Here is an 18,626-nt window from a genome sequence, read left to right as displayed (position 1 = left end):
CTGTCCTTTAAATAAAAAAACTTTAACCAAGCTACAAGTTGCCTCATTTAAACGCTTCTTATATAAATCACAGTAGTAGATCACATTTCAAAGTACTGTAAATGGATCGGTACTACAGGCTATTCTCCTCTCCAGCCCCAACACTCAAATTAGGTTAAAAGTCTAATGCACCAACAGCCGTTCTATGATATCCATTAGTGAGAAGCAAGCTGTGCTGACATAGTTCAACATGCTGCAGAGCCTGACGCGAGTATGTCTCGACAAAATGAGCTGAAATAGCCCTAAGGCCGGGTCTCTATTTTGGTCAACAGACAGTTTGACTCACAGGAACCTAAAACGTGTTAGTGAACCTTCTCCAACAATACTGGACTCTCATGGAGACATGAGCAGTGGTGGCTCTGGCCCAAGGTGAGTAAAGTGTGAGTGAGTTGTAAATACAGTGAAATTGAATGTTTTGAAAAGGTTATTCTTAAGATATTTGGAGGTTAATAGGATCCTGGGAGTTCATTTCAAGATAGGGTTTTAGGGCAAACATTTCTGGAAATAGTTATATATACTATATAATATATATAATATATGACATACTTTTCTCTGAGATGTCACAATGAACACCAGAAGTAGAAACATTGCAGGGGGATGTCTGGGCCATTGGATAGTGGCATGCAGGTGAATCAAAAGGCCTTCGTAGATCAAACAGTGGAGAAACAAACATTCATGCAGTAGATGTTTCCAATGGCTTTACCTTCCATTTCTGGGCTGTGACATTGATTCAGATTTTGTGATGCTTTCACATACAACTCTTACCCTACAAATCTACTTTCTGTTTCTCTCTTTATGTTAAGCTGCAAAGGGGCTAGTTAGCAAAGTAAATTTCCTTTATGGATTTTAATTTCCTTAAAGGAAAATGTTCTGCGTGTGGAGTGAAAGAGACAGAGGGTTGGGCTTCAAGCTCTTTATGGCAGTGACAGAGGGGATCTACAGAGAGCAGCAAAGATCCTCTGCAATCAGTTATGATAATATGCTGTGTGGTTTGTGACTGGCAGGTTTTTGGTTGTTTACAAAGATCCTTCAAGTTCCTGCACTGTCTTTGCAATTACTAGAGCTGACTCAGACAAGCTGCTCTGGTTTTGTAGTAATAGGAGCCTGGAGGGACTAACGTGCCAGCCAAACTCAGTCCAACCTCATGCTCGGCTCTCTACCAAAGAGTTATCTTGCCCATGCAGTGGCAAAGCTTTCCTGTGTGGGCATAACAAAACCATTCAACCAACCAACCGACCAGCCAGCCACTCCCTTTATCAGCTGAATCAAATCTGGATGCTGCTCAAAGCCACCCATCACTCGGCAAAACCGAGGATCCTAACAAAAAACTCCTCACTGAGGTGTGGGGGGTACATGCCGGAAGCGGGAAGCAGCTGGACCCCCACAGGACATATCAGCCAGGCAGCGGAAGGAAAGAGGTTTGTACTTGCGGCCCGGTGGTCCCACTCCACACCACCCCCTGTCTGATGAACAGGTACAGGGCAGCGTGACTGTTGGCGCAAAGAGAAGACCAAAAGACTGTGAGGACCGGCAGATTTGCGGGTATCCGGCACCCACCCAAAACCAGACCCCAAAAGAGCTTCCCAAAGTCATAGATGGAGGTGGAACACAACTTCTTGGCTTAAATGCTCCACCAATAACATGCATCTTTAGGACCTAAAAGATGGCAGCAGTTACAATGGATTCCACTGGGGACCACAAAGTCACAACAAAAACATGCGTCAAAATCATCCATCCACTTTCTGCTGCTTATATGGGTCCGGGGCTCTGTGGCAGCAGCAAGGTAGCGAATACATCCTTCTCCCTAGCCTTGTCATCCAGCTTTGCCTGGGGTGAACCCAAGGTGTTCCCAAGCTAAAGTAGATAGGATATGTCAGCCCTTCAGCATCTCCTGGGTCTGCCCCAGGTTCTCCAGTTGGACGTGCCTGGACTACCTCCACAGAGAGGTGTTTAGGAAGCATTCAAATCGGATGCTCGAACCACCTCAAATGACTCCCTTCAACAAGGAGGAGGAGTGGTGCTACACTGAGTTCCTTGCATATGTTTAAGCTCCTAACTATATCTTGAAAGGTCTGTTCAGAGCAAGTGAGGTGAATTAGCATGGGGCAGCGCAAACTGAGACATCTAGGCTTATCCTGGGGATTTAGTTATTTAAACATAAACTGAAGGGAAATGTTAGAAAGAAATGGAGTTCCTGGTGAGTTCTGACATCAGACAGAGGCTGAGCTGCACGACACACTGTGAGTTCATTACTATCTAGCTTACACCTAACAGTTGGTACATTCGCTGTTTGGAGTGAATCAACATGGAGTGCAAAGGTGCAGAAAGGTTCAGCGTTCAAATTCGCCTCGCTTTCACACCTTTAGGGTGAGTCCAGCCGCCTTGCAAAGAAAACTCATTTTGGCCACTTGTATCCTTAATTTTTTCGGTGGAACAGCGTCAAAAACATTCACAGGAACTTCATAAACAACTCCTACAACACAATCCACTTCTTCAGTTTATTTAAAACAATCCTTGTTTTGCCAACAAAAAATGGGCTTTATTAGCCATTTAGTAACAATAAGTACAAGTCCATTTTGGATTTCTACATTTCCATGAAAGGTCCAGAACAGTTACTAAATGGTAGATTATTTTGTCAAAAGCAGAAAAGTGGATTATGCTGCATGTGTTTGAGACATTTCTAAGGCCTTTGGGATCCATCGTAACTGCTGTAAATCTAAACTGACTACATCTGCCATCTTCCACAATAAGAGCACGCTACACATTGTCAGAGTGTTTGGTGTTCAATAGATTTTCAGTCGAGTATTACTTTTAAATCAGCTCTCGTCTTTCCTGGAGAAAACATTTATGGTGTTGTATTATATCAACTTGGAGACAGTAAATGGATAATAAATATTCCTCTGTATTTGGGGAAATAGGATTAGTCAACAACGTTTCATTGATTTTCAATTAGCTTTTTTGTATTTAGGGTCAACCTTCCACCTTTAGGCACTGTTCACTCATCCTAATCCTTAGTGTTATGCCAATAGAACCAGCCTCAGGTTGAAAATGGTTTAAATTGAAACAACTTTATTGGATCCATAGTGATCTTGCACAGAGATTGGTTAAACATGGCAGAGGTCTGACATTTTAGGCACCAGTGTGGATTCCTTAGGCAAAGACTTTATCCTTTGAGGAGATTTAAAAGTGCATAGTATTAGTCATAGGTTTACTCTTTCACACATAAACTCTGATTTTGTTCTGACATGCATGTAGGGAAACAGTTGAAATGCTTTCAAGGATTCTGTAAATAATTGTGACAATAAAATTATGTTCAAACACACTTCACATTCATGCTTGTACTTGGCACTTCCATTTTAAGGAGCAATTGGCATTTCAATGCAATTGATGACATTGAAGGGACACAATAATGAATTGAAAACAGCACAGTACAACACCAACAACTACAAACTATGACAAACAACATATATGGAACAAAATAAAACAATTTAACGCACAAATGCAACATTCAACAACATTGACTACAAACATTGAAGTTCATGGTACCCATCAGGCAGGGACAAGAACCACAGTCCAGCTGCCCCAGATGGCCCTTGCCACTGGGCTCTGGAAGAGGACACTGGAAAGACAAGAGGGATGGGGGAGATGGAGGGGTCGGGGGCTCCAGTAGCAGCACTGGAACAGGGCCAGGGGCGGACTCACCGGAGGGGGCTCCATGGGCGGCGTAGTTGCACTGGGAGGCGTGGGACTGAGGTGGTGCCTGGCTGTGGCTCTGGGTCTGTTGGAGGATGTTCAGGCACTCTCCCAGGCAGCTGAGTGTGGCGGCCGAAGTGGCTTTGAGCAGCAGCAGGTCCTGGTCCAGACAGGAGAGAGGGCCTCTGGTGGGTAGAGAGTCAATGGACTGCACCAGGTTCTTCTGTTGGCCCTCTGCTTGGGACATCACCTGTGGGACAACAAATATGTACAGCATTAAAATACACAGTCAACAGTCACATTACCTAGAGATAGCTAAGATTATTTTACATGATATAGTATCACTTACTCACAGGTAGTGGATGGATGCAGATGTATATTAGCTGAGACAATGAGTCCTGTAACTGCATCTTTCAGCCAGCTTTACCAGACAATAATTTAAGACACATTACATTTAATTCAACATTAAAAATAATCCTGGCCACTGGATGGCTAGGAAATCTATACCCTTACCAGTGAGTAACGTACAATATATCATTTAATATAAAAGAAACTATCCCTTTCACTCACTGTACATTGGCAGCATTTGCTCTTTCCTGATGTTTGCTATTCTCTGTCATTCTATTTTCAACCATTCATTTTAAGGAACAAGAACTTCAGTGGGTAATTAAATGTATTTGCCTTTAAAAGATTAAGATGGTGGTATTTTAGGTTTTGAATAAAGTCTGCTAAAAACTACAGTGCACAGCGGTTTTTGGAAATTATATTTTTAGATGCTGAAACTATAGATCTGTGGCTCATTTTTAAATATGTATGTCTTAAGTTGGAACCAATGTGTTTTGGGCCAAAGACAGGGTAGGGAAGTCAGAAAGTATTGAGAAAAAGAGTAACACATTTATTTTTGGTCTTTTCGTGTGATTTGTTGACAATAAGAACAACTACATTACTCCACCTTCATCGCTAAATGTGCATTTTCACAGTTGACACATGAATTGAAGCCCTAATTAGTCCCAAGTCTAGTGTTTCATTGTGATAAGATGTGTCAAATCCTTAACAAATAAGATTAGCTTGTTTGCTTGTTAAAATACTGAAGAAGAAACTAGTTACCATGGTCACTTGCCACTTGTCATTTTTTAAGACCGGTCATTTATATTTTAATGCGTTTTGCAATCAAATCTTTCCCTGATAACACCTGTTATGATAGATAGTTATTTATCAAAGAATGGACAAAATCACTGGAATTCTCTTAAAAGTTTGTTTACTTGCAGCAAGTAGAGTCAGTTTACAGCACTTTAGCATAAGTACAGAAAAATGACTGAAGATTGTTCACAACAGTGTCTTTTTAAAGGAGTTGGGAGTCAAGTTAGTTATTCTGTTCATGCAATCAGTAGCTTTTCTTCTCATCTGTGGTCAGGCCCGGTATCTCCTCCACATTATGCGCTCTGCCCTCAGGGATACATCCTGTGCTCTTTGCAAGGTCACTCAGCTTTCATGATTAACACATGAAAGACAGAAATACTAAAACATAAATACTAAAACTGCAGTTTGGATGCAAATGGTTTAACAAAGAAACTGAAGCAAAACCGTTCTAAGCATACATTTTCTGCCTGAGGGTTTGACTAACACCTGGAACAATCATTCCTATCACATAAGGTTATTATGCAATGGAAACATTGTTCACTGCTCCAGTAAGTAGGACGGACCTTAGATACGACCTAGTCTATATCCTTCTCTATCCTTACGTTCCACTTCCCGGATTGCTCCGGTGCCGCAGGAAATTCCGCCGGATGCATGAACTACTATTTTGCAGCGGGTCCGTGTGGAGCTTAGCCCTGCCCATGACGTTTTTCTTCCATCCCGGAATGCTGTGTGGACTAGCCAGACCCTCCTCCGCTCCGCACCGTGTGGATGGTCTGGCAAAGCGAGACTTGATACAACCTGGCAACGGGAGATATTTCTAGTTGGCTCAGCTCTTAGAACTCAAAAAAAAAATTCACAGAGCAGAGTGATACTTATTGTCCAAAGGAATTAAACGGCAGAGCTGTTTTATATGGTTATTATAAAATGGGCAGCTCAAATGAAGCAATCCAATTGGTTGATTTGAGATTGATATAAAAACCATATACAACGGCTATGACGTCAAATTCCTTTGCACAATAAGTATCACTCTGCATCTGAGAAAAACAACATGAGACTAATGAACTGATAGCTGGTGCCATGGAGGGAAGCCGTTCATCTACACACAGTGCCATGACACAGAGCTGGTTTAAAATCGACAAAGTATCCCTTTAATTGTATGCTATATTTAGAATATTGTCACCACTTTACCTTGCCGTTAGAACTGAAGCCGCTATCTAACATTATGCTCTTTTTAAAGCCACCAGACTCCTTTGACAAAAACAGTAATTTTACCTCGCAAGGAGTTGCTGTTTTACTGCTGTCTGATTAGACCGGTAGGTAGGTAGTTTGTGTAATTGTGTGCCTTTCTTTTGGGTTAAGCAAAATAAGTAGTCTATTCTAGCTGCTAGTGTAGGCTAGCGTTACCTTCGTTGTGTTCAATGGCAATCGCCTTGCTATGTGCATGTAGCCAGCCAGCCCAGGAGGGCCTATTTTATTGTGAACACGATTTTATATTAATAAAAATCTATTTAAATTGGAATGTGACTATAAATTTCATATTGCCATACTTGATGACCGTTTTATAAAAGCAGTAGCTCACTTGAGTCCGTGATACCACAGCCTGTCGTGAGCTATTGCTTAATTAAGGACATCTCTTTTTTCTTTTCTTTATTTAAAAGGAACAATGCACATTAATCAACATGAGTACAAGGTCCAACACACACACACACACACACACACACACACACACCTCTCTCTGGAGCCAACAGGACCAGTGATGCTTCCCGAAATAGCCTAACCCCAGTGATCCAGCTCTGCTGCTGCAGTGTAAGTGCCCAGTGGTGCTGCTGCACTGAGAGTCAAGGCGTTTGATTAGTTCGCATCAGCCATGACAAGCTGGCTGAGAAGAGATGGTAATGTGGTCTGACTCCCACCGTCACACAGCCAGTGGAAAGACAGATGCGTGCATGGATGGACAGAAGGATGGGAGGTGACATCATGACAATGGCCTGAGTATTCAAACCAAGACTTCACCAATATATTGGTACTTTAACGTTACCATGTGAAAGACTTTTAGTCTACACTGAATATATTTTACGAATGTCAGTGCTGTGTATTTATTCTGTAAAAATGTTACAAACTGAAATGTATCAGGATACTATTCGAAAAACATAGATGGCTCCTGAAAATGTAATCAAAATCATGCCTCGAGGTTATGCCAACCTACAAAAAAAATCTAAGAGTCATTTGTTAAAATGCACATTTTTTTGTATTATTTGGTTTAAATAAATGAAAAATATTTGTGTATTTTGTGTTGCAGGCATCTTTTATTTAGATTTAAAACAACATACTATGCCACTACTATCCAATATGCCACCATCATGTCATGTTGGAGTTACTGTAATAACCAGGTTCCAAAGTGTAAATAACGTCAAGATCCAAATTGGTTCTTAATAACATGAAACTACCTGAACCAAACAGACCCTTCATTAATTAATGAGACTACTGCATAGGCACAGCGGCGGTTGCTGACACAGAGAAACAAAAGTTGAAACAAAAACATTCCAAACAAGTTGAACCTTCAACAAGAAATGGAGAATAAAGCTGCTGCTCCCACTGTATGTCTGAGCCTCCTGCCTGGTGTGCGGATGGGTCAGTGAGTGCTGGCGGGTCGGGGATCAACAGGGCAGTGAGGAGGCAGATCATGTGGAGATTCACTGAGGTGCAAAGACCACTTCCCCTGCATGACTGTTTGAAAAAGAGCCAAAGTTGTATGCATCTGTAGCTGGGTGGGGGGACATCTTACGGAAAAGTAACAGAGTGGTGTTTATGAATATTATAAGAGATAGTGACCAGAAAATAAATGGGATGTACACCACAATGTGCCCGATGCCACTGTTTGAGCATAAATCTAATGATAAATCAGCACACAGCAGCTTTCTGGCCTCTATTGTCTATAGGGGTGCATAAATCACAGTGCAAGCACACTCCTTTACTGTTGACTCCAGCATCCCCCGGCCCTGTGCCAAAACCGTTAGACAAGTTTATGGGCCTGTTATGAATAAAGGAGGGAGAACAAATTACATGAGGAGGGAAGGAAAGCGGAAGGGAGGAAGGCTGAGAAGGAATAGAGGATGTGGAGAGAGAAACTAAATGATAGCATGAATCAGGTCCCAGGGAGCAGCAACAAAAATGAAAAAAAAATGAATCACACATCAGAGGGCTTTGTATTCTCCGCCTATAGAGAAAACACAAGCACCAAATGAGTGTTTGTTTTGCTCAATGATCACACCATCTGCTCTGTATTTACTCAAACTGTCCCAAGTTCACTTGAGAAGACAGAATTTGCTCCTGAGAGGTGAGAGATAACTCTCCACTCACACTGATCGCTAGTTGTTCTCTTTCTGTCACAGAGTGAATCATTTAGGGGAGGTATTCTTAGCGAGACGAGGCAGACACACGGTGTGGAGCATCTGAATAGGGAATTTAACAACTTGGAGCCGGCCAGGCCTTCAATGAGCAAGAAAGGCATGAAAGAAAGATCTCTGCATGAAATATTGATGCTCCTCCAACAGTGTCATCAGAATGACAAGCAGAGGAAGCAGATGAGCCGTTGAGGTGTATGCCAAGTTTTGAATACAGTTTATCTAATGGTGTGGCACTCCCTACTGTTCCAGTTATTGTAGAGGAGATGCAATGTGCTTAGCTTCTACTGTGAAGTTTCAATTACATGACAGGTTCTTAGGCAAGCATTGTTTTTTGTTCCTGTGGTGCATTAGAACGCCCTGACACCATACAAAGCTGCTTTGTCCCAGTTTAAGACGTAAATGACAGTCGTCTTTCTTATTCTGCAGCGAGGATCAGATAGTGACAGGTGAAAGTTTTTCTTCTTATCCCTATAACCTCTAAATGGGCAACAAGGTGAAACTATGTCTCTGAATAAACAATAAATAACGATTAAAGAAGAAGAAGATATACAAATGGGTAATTAGTGCTAAGACAATTAGCCAATACACTGAAAATGTGCTATTTATCCAGCAAAGATGCCGTACATTCACTGGTTCCAGCTTTTAAAATGCGGTTTTGCTGCTTTTCTCCATTTTTTCCCCCATCAATTTAAATTGGATATCTATCAATGTTCGGACTGTTTGTCAAACAAAACAAGCAATTTAAAAAGGTAAGTGAGTGAGCTTTTGACCTTGAGTAGCACTGTGAATATGCTTATGGCTCGACACGCATTCCTGTTAATGGTTTCACACTATTCCACTGATCTACAGGTGGCAGTAATCTGCCAAGAAACGCAGCAATGTGCCAACAAAGGAAGTAAAAAGGAAGACCGCAGGCTAGTAAACATAGATGCAAACAATACATGATTTGAAATGTTTAAAAAAAAAAAAAAAATCAAAGTTGCAAATGTTTTATGAGGAAAGAAATGTAACTTTTTTTTTAAAGAAAACTTCACAGGGCACCTTTAAATCTTCACCTTGAGCGCTAAAAACCTGTGATTTATAGACTAATTCACTGATAAATCAAACGGACAACAGATTAGTTGATATGGTGAACTTGTTAGCAAGCAGTTGGCTATTTACACATCAAGCAGACATTGAGTAACATCATTCATGTTTCTGTCCACCTGGTGAATGTCAGTCCAATGCCTCTCTCTCTTTTAGCTCTCTTTTGGTCTCTACCAACTCCTGAGGGAATTATCTGGCCTTTAGCTCTTAAATGCTTCACTGTGTTCGTATCTGCCGTTTGGTGGTGAGCAGTGAGAGTGAATCAAAACAAAGGTTGCATGCGTAAAACCAAAACAATGAGCTAAAAGACGCTAAAACGCTCCGTAGCGCTTATCTACAACATTTTCCATGATGGCCAACACGACCTCCTCCCTGTCAGCTTCTATTTTTCTTCCCTGTGCCAACAGTTTACATGGACAGTGGTGTTTTACATTTAGAAAGCCTATTGTCTCTCCTTGTCCATGTTTCTTCCTCCTTCCTAACTGCTAAAAGTCATCTTATCTCCATTACTCAGCGACCAGATGCAAGGCTGCCTGGCAACAATACAAAAAGCACATTTCATCTTTAAACAAAAGGGTGAAAGCAAAAATGTTGCAGCTAATGGCTCTATAGTTTGCAATCCGGGCATACAATCATGCCTTCATCATGTATTTATCATTTTCACTTTCACAAACCCAACTTAAGGCCTAATGTGTTGCAATGAATACACCAACTGCAGAGAGGCTAAGGCTAAGGTTGAGACAGGAAAAAAACAACCTTTTCTTGAAAGATAAGCAGAGAGCAGTGAATGACTGTGCTGAGTGTATGGAGATGTGGCAGATGAGGACGATGTGGTAACCACAACTGACAGGTCTGGTGACTGAGGCGGAAAGAATTAATGAGGATTTGAACTTCAGCCTAAATTAAAAACTGATTGGAAATTTCAAGTGGAAGGATTTTAATTAACTCAGGATGTGCAGGTCTGTCTCTTACGGAAATAGTAGTAAAATCAAGCAGGACAACATGGACAGGAATATTAAATGTTCCATGTGGATGAGCTCCCTGGCACTTTTACCATTTATCTTCTTTGTTGTTTGCACACACGGACACTTTAACATCTCATCAACATACGCTCCATCAGCTCTTCCCTCGGTCACTGGCCATGTTAATCAGTATTAATAGCCTATATACCATGAAATGCCAACAAAGCTGAACTTACAGTAAAGACTCAGCACACTGCAGTCAGTGTCAAGCCTGCCAGGAAGCCAGAAATTTCTGCTGAACTCACTGCACCAGTGTCCCACCTGAGACAAGTGTAGATGCTCTGAAGGCCACACAAAATACTAAATGATCAGACAGGTCAGGACAAACCTTTCTTGATATACGTCATCCAAGTCTTTTCTGTTTAAACCCAACTCTAATATTTGAGGGATTCTTTTTTTAAAAGGTATAATATTCAGTGCCTCAAAAAACAATATGTAGACTAATACAAAAGTAATCCCCCTCAATCATCACTTATAGAAGTGTGTAGTGGTGTCTGTATCTGCAGAGACCCTGTGCCCTCTTTTTCTTATGTTTGTGGTTCGTCAACAAAGAGCCTTTGGGTCCCACATGGGTGTGTAACCCCCAGCTGATAACAGTGTGCATGTTGTGCAGCTTGTTCTTATTTCCATCTGCCGCTTTGCCCCTCGCATCGACACACAAGTCTAACTGACACAGACACAGGGAGAAACAGGTTAACGGGTTGAAGCTCTGCATTCTCTCATAATCCGACAGTGCAGCACCTTCCCGCTAATGTGTTTTTTTTGTGTTTTAGAACATAACTGCCGTGAAATAATGCCACAAGATTGTTTTACTCCTCTGATTCACTGCTTCGAACCGCGCTCCCTCTCTTCATTCACTTTCTAGCTCGCTCGACCACCGCTGCGTTCTCTTTTTGGCTCGGAGCTGGGGAGGAGGGGTCTAAATTTTAGCGATACTCACTATACATATTCTACCTTTAAAGATAAATCTAGTTTATTCTGACTTATCCTGTCCACCTATTTGTAATAACAACAAGTTGTAATGAAACTAAACTCATGTTGTCTTGGCAAATCTATCTCCCCTGGTTACTCCCTATCTGTGTAACCCGTTTAAAAGGCAAAAACATCAACAAAAAAAAAAAAAAAAATGCCCAGGCATCTGCTTTGAATTTCAAGTCTCGAGGCCAAGTTATGCCTTTGACACCCACCTCTTTGACCTCCAGCAGCCGTCCCGGATACATATTCATGGCCCGCCGAGCTGCAGCCGGAGATTTGTGGTGGGTGATGGTGACGATGTTGCTGGGTGAGGCCGCGTTGCTCAGGTGCCTCTGAGAACCCGGAGATGAAGATGGGGTTAGGTGGGGGAGGAGGGAGAAGCTACGGGTCCGACCAGAGGTTGAGGAGCCCTGGGGGGAAGTAGGGAGTGGCACAGAAAGGGAAAGAGAGAGAGAGTAGTGTGGGAATTCAAACGTGAAAGGAGCATGGTAATGTAAAGGAAGAGCATGCTCCTAAAAATCTCATAAAAAAAGTTTCAATAAGGAATGCCAGGGTTTCTATTCCCCCAATCAAGCTTTTTGTACAGAAAAAAGAAACGTTTATTTCTTCTTCCACTTCTTTGGTATAAGCAAAATAAGATAAAACCTGCATGTCAGTTTAGTAATTAAAAAGTCATTGGAATAAACCAAGTGGGTCACAACGCACTAAGCAGCATATAGTAATGTAGAAAGAGCTTCATGAGTATGCCTTCCCTCTGCTTTTATAAAAAAAAAAAATCTTCTTAAAGACAGTAGCTAACGTTAATGCTAGCTAACATTGGCCATACCTGTAAACCAATAAAGCTGGGTGGTGTTTGGTTTTTCCTCATTTTACTTACTTACTGACTCAAAGTTACTAAACTGAGAGGTTTTCTGCTAACGCTGTACAGCTTATAACCAGGGCCACAAAGAATCTTTTGACCAAATAAAAACATTTAACCTATAAATGTTGTGTAAACAAATAACTGGCTATTGGCTATTATATATTCGAGTTTGACAAAACTGCAACTTTTCACTTAATAGATGTGACTTGTATCTGTGTGTTTCTTAGATTACCAGAAGAAAATGACCCGTATGCGAGAGAAGACTGTGAAAGAAGTTCCTGTACTGTATACATGAGGTAGCTTACTTAACCATTTCACTCACACCAACACCTCAAACATTTTACAGTAAAACAATAACATTTTAAATATGCCATCTTTTTTTTTCCTTTTCTTTTTAATCCAGTCATCCAAGAATCAGTGAAAAAAGTAAAAAGTTTGGCCTCTAGTTAACCGAATTCTCAAAAACATTTCTTCCTGACAGGTTTGTGAATTCAAAAGTAAACCTCGACTGAGTTTTATAAAAAAGGTAGTCATCCCTTTTGTTTCTTGTTTTGTTTTTGTTCCCTGTGCCGGAGCTAAAAGTCACATCACATTCTTCATTTTGATGCCTCCTTCGCCTTCCCTCTGTTCCTCTTGTCTCTTCAGTTAACTGACCTCTGTGCTCACACAGGTGGCCACGTCAGACCACTATCTCTCTCTTCTGTCTTTACTCTGCATTAGTGTACAGCAGTGCAGAGAGGCAAGGCACCAGCAATGTATCCCTCAGAAGAGCACAGAGGTCTGGTCACGGCAGCAGTGAAAATAAAATAGATCAAAGATCAAATATACAACTTCCACCCCAGAACACTCACTCACTGAAAGGGAAACCATTTTTTGATGATGTAACAGTCACATACATGACTAAGCATGAATTGCTTGTTATTCTGCTCCTTTGAGTAGTTTTTTTAGGATAAAACTGCATATAAAAACACCACATTTCGACACAAATAAGAGATGTGTGATTCGATGCAAACACTAAATAGAGGTGGTTATGGTGGGCAAGTCCTTGTGTGTCAGAAGAAAATAATCAGTTTACAGGAGAGAACACTGTTGTATTGTGAAAGACTAAGCCACGAGGCGTGAGTATGCAGAAAAGGAAACAGCATTTCAGGAGTACGAACAGATAAGACACACTGAGGTTTCGTCCTTCAAAACTGGCACAAAGCCCCAAGCATTTCAGTAAACTGGAACGGAAATAAGATGTCCGACCAAGAAAACGCATAGAGGAAAAGGAATGAGGGGAGGAGTGATGGAAGGAAAAGTATCAAGCATATGTTTGAGGAACATGCTAAATATAGGGGTTGTAATGCCTAATTTGGACTTTATATGATCAAACTAAAGCTCTATCAAAAATATGGTGAGTATAGTAAAGTAAGTGTGCTTTACAGACATAAGTTTTTACAAGGGTAGACACAAGAAACAATGTGCAGACCAGGTGCATACCGGTTAAACCAAACGCCTGTCTAAACATGTATGTCTTTATCTGATAAAAAGCATGATCACCTTGGGTCTTAAGCCGGGTGCGTGGGACGGACAGTAAATTTAGCATATTAGACCTAAGTGTGCAAGAATGAAAAGTAAGTGTGAATATGCATCACGTGTATACATACTGTATATAGATCATGTTTTAAAAAAAGAAAGAAGAGGACAGCAGGCTGGAATGAAAAAAAATGAAACCTGTTTGAAGAAGTACTTGAAACACGATTTACATTGGAAAAAGTAAAGAGTAGAAAAGTAAAAATATTCTCAACACTGGAATATTATTTCACTTTGTTTAACTTTAAGGACTTTTATGACTTAAGTTACAGGAACAAATGACTTGTTAAGAAGATTTATGCAGTAATCTTGTGACTGAGATTTATATTGGAGTCACCACACAGCAGTGTCAGAAAGTATATGAAAAACATTGCAACGGTTCAATAAAGAAAGCAATACAGACACCATAGAGGACACATACACCACTGCTGTGACATCTACCCTTACAAACCAAATTTGAAAATACAGTCATGATATAAATGTAAGGCCTTGGTCATTTAGGACCATGATTGGGACTCCAGTCTTCTAATCATAAACATGAAGAGACAAGATGTGAACTCTGCTTGACAGACTAAGCTCATGGGTAAAAGAAGTCCTGACGCTTGCTGCTTCACAGGTGCTCTGCTGTCACTCGACCGTGGGCGGACTTGGCCCTGTGAGAGGCAGCGTGGGTAGCTGGTGCAACGGTCAGCTGCTGACATGTCATTTTCTGCACTACAGGGAACAACGCTAATTGCACACAATTAGCTATTCAGTGATAACCATGGTTAGGAGGGTCTGAAATAGTTTTTAACTACATTTACACGTACAACGACAAATATGACTATTTTAGGTGAATTTCATGTTTTTCAATGTATTGCCATATAATCATGTTCCTACTGTAGCAGGAACTTGGTTTAAAGCATACACACACACACACACACACACACACACACTTTCTTTATTCAAGCAGAAAGTAAACAACATTATCCGTCCCACTCAGAGTCCACGGTGTGACTCTTAGTGCCCTTCCTGCCAGGAGTTGCATGTAGTTACACATGGGCTGTGTTCTAAATCCCATATTAACATTCATACTAAGCAGCGTTGTTCCTGGTTTAAGATGTCTACGCAGGACCGTAAGCATGATTGGTCCACCTAAAGTAAAGGCAATGTCTGTGTTACCTTATTTGAGAGAAATCTATGCATTTTCCTATTTCTGCCCATTTGATAAACAGAAATGTCTATTATGCTTGAGAAAGGGGAGGCAGTCAACCTATTGTTCTGCTAGCTACGTGGAGATGCTGGAAGAGGACGCGACTTGATTAACACAATACTTTAACCGTGTAGCCAAAATTAATCAAATAATAAAGAATAGTTTGTATTTGGACCTCACCTTCAAAAAGATTTATAAATAAAGTCTAAACAAAAGCAGTTTAGGTGGTAATTGTCGGTGTGGAAATATAGCAGAATGTTTTACCAATGGGAAAATACAAGTCAGAATTGCAGTTTTTAACTAAAACTAAAACTAGAGGTTGTGTATAAAATGAGAGAAGGTCCAGATGAGTGTAAAGTTGGTCTGACATATCTTACTGGCCATTCAATTCATTTTTAGGTGTAGTACTGATAGGACAATTTGGACTCGTGACCTAAGTATTTCTGTGTTGCTGTACTGGATAGCTTTATATTGTACTGTATTGCATTTAAAATCTACCGGCGATGCTTTCACAGGCTGTGCGGAAGCATAACAAAACTCATTTGGGGGCCTCTTATCTTTCTCTTAACTGGATATAACTGAAACTCTGACACCAGGACAATTAAGTTAGACTTTGAAAGCAGCTACCAGAACAACCACTTTAACTGGACAATTGGACAGAGGTAACGGATAATGTGCATTGCAGTGCCACCAATCTATCAGAGCCAAACTCTCCTACTTGTTGTGATGAGAATCTATAGAAAGCTACAGCCACAGAGATAAAAATGTTCTGCTTTATTGAACAAGGAGCTTTCTTACACTGTCGATGTGGTGATGTCGGTAATGTAAACTGTCAATGTGGCTGCACAGAGGCAGAAAATTACCGTGTTTTTTTCTTGTATACAGTGGATCAAATTATTCAGACTCTAGCTTTGAGGAGATTATGTACTTCTTAGTTCAATGGAAACCTAACCAGTATAGTTATAAAAGGAAAATATAAGATACATGTGATGAAATACAGTAGCACTAGATTCTTTGACTGAATTTCAAAGTTCATTCTTGACTTTGAAGACAGACACAGACTTTGCAGTTGACAAAATGTCATCATCATGAATAGCTACTTAATGGACCGTTTTTAAATCATATCAGCTGATGGAGTTGGCCCAGTTGTCATGGAAATGTAGATGTTCACTGTAATGAAATCTGTGTTAGAACACCAACTAAAGCTAGATTTATATTTAATGGGAGTTCTGACATAGATACCAACAGTTTAGGTTTGGATTTAGAGTTCAGTTTCAGATTTCACTCGCTGATATCACTCAACAGATGCATCATACACAATCGGATCTTATCATGCTTTAAAGGATAATTCCAGTTTATTTCAACCTGGCGTATAAATGCAGCCATTGTGGCTCTATGGGTCGTGCTAACTTTACACTGGATACTTGCGTTGTAGAGATTCAGGAAAACGAGTACCAGTGCAAAACAAGGTGTATCGGAAACAACCTGCGCAAGCCTCCGACGGTTTTGTCTTTACAAATTGTAGACCAGCAAGAATGATTAACAACTGAATTATAAAACAAGAAGTCGGCGATGATGGCTAACTGCATAAAGCGGAAGTCTAACTTTTCTTTGTCTCTCTGAGGTAGAAGAGTTGGCGTATCGACAAAAGCAAAATGCAACGGAAACAGATTAAATTAATTAATCATGTCGTACATGAAGCATGTGTCTTAAGCGTCCACTGAAGAGACAAGAACATCCAATCTGTGTGGAGAGATGAGGAGAAAATAACCTTCCTCAAATTAATACATGAAACAAACATGCAGTAAATGCCGTATTTATATTCTTCATTGTTTTCCATCGTTTCAGGTTTGATTGGAGCTGTTTTAATCACATCATCTTGTTGCATCTCCTTCTGCAATAATTGATGGCACCCGGCTGAAGAATGAGCACCACCAGCTGTTTATCTCAATGAACCAGCTCCTAATAGTCGCACAGTAGTTGATAATGGAAACACGCATTATTTTGCGTTTTCTTTTGTGTGGAAAAGTGGCAATTTTCTTACTCATATCAAGGCTCATTTGTGTGTTGGGATTATAGAGAGAGAGCAGAGAATTTTTTATTCAGCCCAATGGCAATTTATGAAGTTACAATTTGTGATACAATTTTACAATTGCGCAATATCTTTAGGTGTTCCTGCTATTTTGTCCATCGCCTATGTCTATTCAAAACAAGAAATGTACTATCTACGCTGAGGAAAAACTAAAATACCAACATACTCAACCTCATACTGTATTTGTTCTTTTACCTCATCAATTTCAAAATAAAAAGCCTCCATAAGGCAAGTTAGACAAATATTTACTGACTCTGTATCAATCAACAGTATAAAATGGGTGAGGTCTTTTTTTTTAGTCGTTTCGAATAAAGATCAGGACAATGAACCCTGTCCTGGCCCTTTTTGGGTAATAAATCTGCAAAACTTTTTCTGTTATCATAGACGTCGCAGAGCCTCCACTGCTGGCTGTCGCATTGCTGGAGTAGCTGCGATAACGATCTGAGAGGCAAACAGTGTAGCTCAGGGAAGGATTAGACCACAACAGTGGGTACAGTAATAACAGCTGCTGCAGTGGCAATGTCCCACAGTCAACGAACAGGAACAAAACGCCTGTTCAGATCCGCAGGGCAGAAGGAAAAAGAGAGATAGACTGTCTTCCTCCTTCCACCTTTCCATGCTTATCCAATTTTCTCTCGTGTTTTGACTGCTTTTCTCATCACGGCTGAGCAGAGTAATTGGACTTTCCCCTTGCTCCAGCTGTGCAGCAGTTTGAAGTGGTGAAGAGCTACGTGTTGAATAAGCGAGCCGGTAATGAGGCAGCATATTGAGGCTGCAGTATTTAATTGTTTAAAAAAAGACAAATGAAAGAGTGTTTGTGCAATTGGCAGTCTGTGGGGAAAAGCATGGGAAAGAAAATGTACACTGCAGGACAGATGTTGCAGTTTTCTGTCTTTTCTACTGTTTGAAGGTGAAACTATATCTTTGTCAAACAGGAAGTATAGTGCATCTTAAGTGCTAAGTGATGTGTATGTTTGACTCACCAGCACCTCCTGGCCTCCTCCTGCTCTTTCCACACTCAAGTGTTCATCGGAGTCCTTCAGCTTCCTAACCTGAAACCAAATTCACACATACAAACAGATTAATGGAAAAAAGAAACATGACGAAAGATTATTCTCCAATGCAAGGCACCAGGGAAGGTGCTGAATGGTTTGATAAGTACAAAAGAAGCGTTCCTCCTTTATACTGTTCAACAGAGTTGGTTAGTTTTGGTCATTTTTTAAAAATATTTATCACAGATTTAGGCAAGATAACCACGACATTCACACTTTTTTGTCTTCTTTTGACAGTGACGTTTGTCAGCAAAATGTAGCAGATGTTTATATCATACAGGCTATTGTTGCAAAGCCAAAGCAAACCTGGGATTATATCACAAAGAACACACAGCTACAAAAGGCTAGCCTAGCACGTAACATTAATGGTATTGGTCTCCTCTCCCTGCATGTTGCGTTTAACGTGAGAAAGAGACCTAAGATGGCCTGGATGAGTGTATATCTTTCCTACCTAAGACGGGTTGTGCTGTGTTAAACTGACTCACCCAGCC

General features: G+C 40.7%; 1 protein-coding gene across 2 annotated transcripts in view; it reads right to left on the bottom strand.

Annotated features, from left to right (window-relative positions):
• osbpl10a (oxysterol binding protein-like 10a) overlaps positions 1-18,626 on the bottom strand; it is an 81,706-nt gene that overhangs the window by 36,574 nt on the left and 26,506 nt on the right. The window contains exons 4-6 of one of the 2 annotated variants that reach the window (XM_078267508.1): positions 18,067-18,135; positions 11,575-11,772; positions 3,742-3,982 (exon numbers count right to left, since the gene is read on the bottom strand). In XM_078267508.1, coding sequence (XP_078123634.1) covers positions 3,742-3,982; positions 11,575-11,772; positions 18,067-18,135 — 508 coding nt within the window. The remainder of the gene's footprint in view (positions 1-3,741; positions 3,983-11,574; positions 11,773-18,066; positions 18,136-18,626) is intronic. The other variant, XM_078267509.1, reaches the window with a different exon arrangement.

The sequence above is a fragment of the Sander vitreus genome, chromosome 14 (genome assembly GCF_031162955.1).
Source record: "Sander vitreus isolate 19-12246 chromosome 14, sanVit1, whole genome shotgun sequence".
NCBI lineage: Eukaryota > Metazoa > Chordata > Actinopteri > Perciformes > Percidae > Sander > Sander vitreus.
Note: the sequence above shows the minus strand (reverse complement) of the source record. Positions and strands in the feature narration are given on the sequence as shown.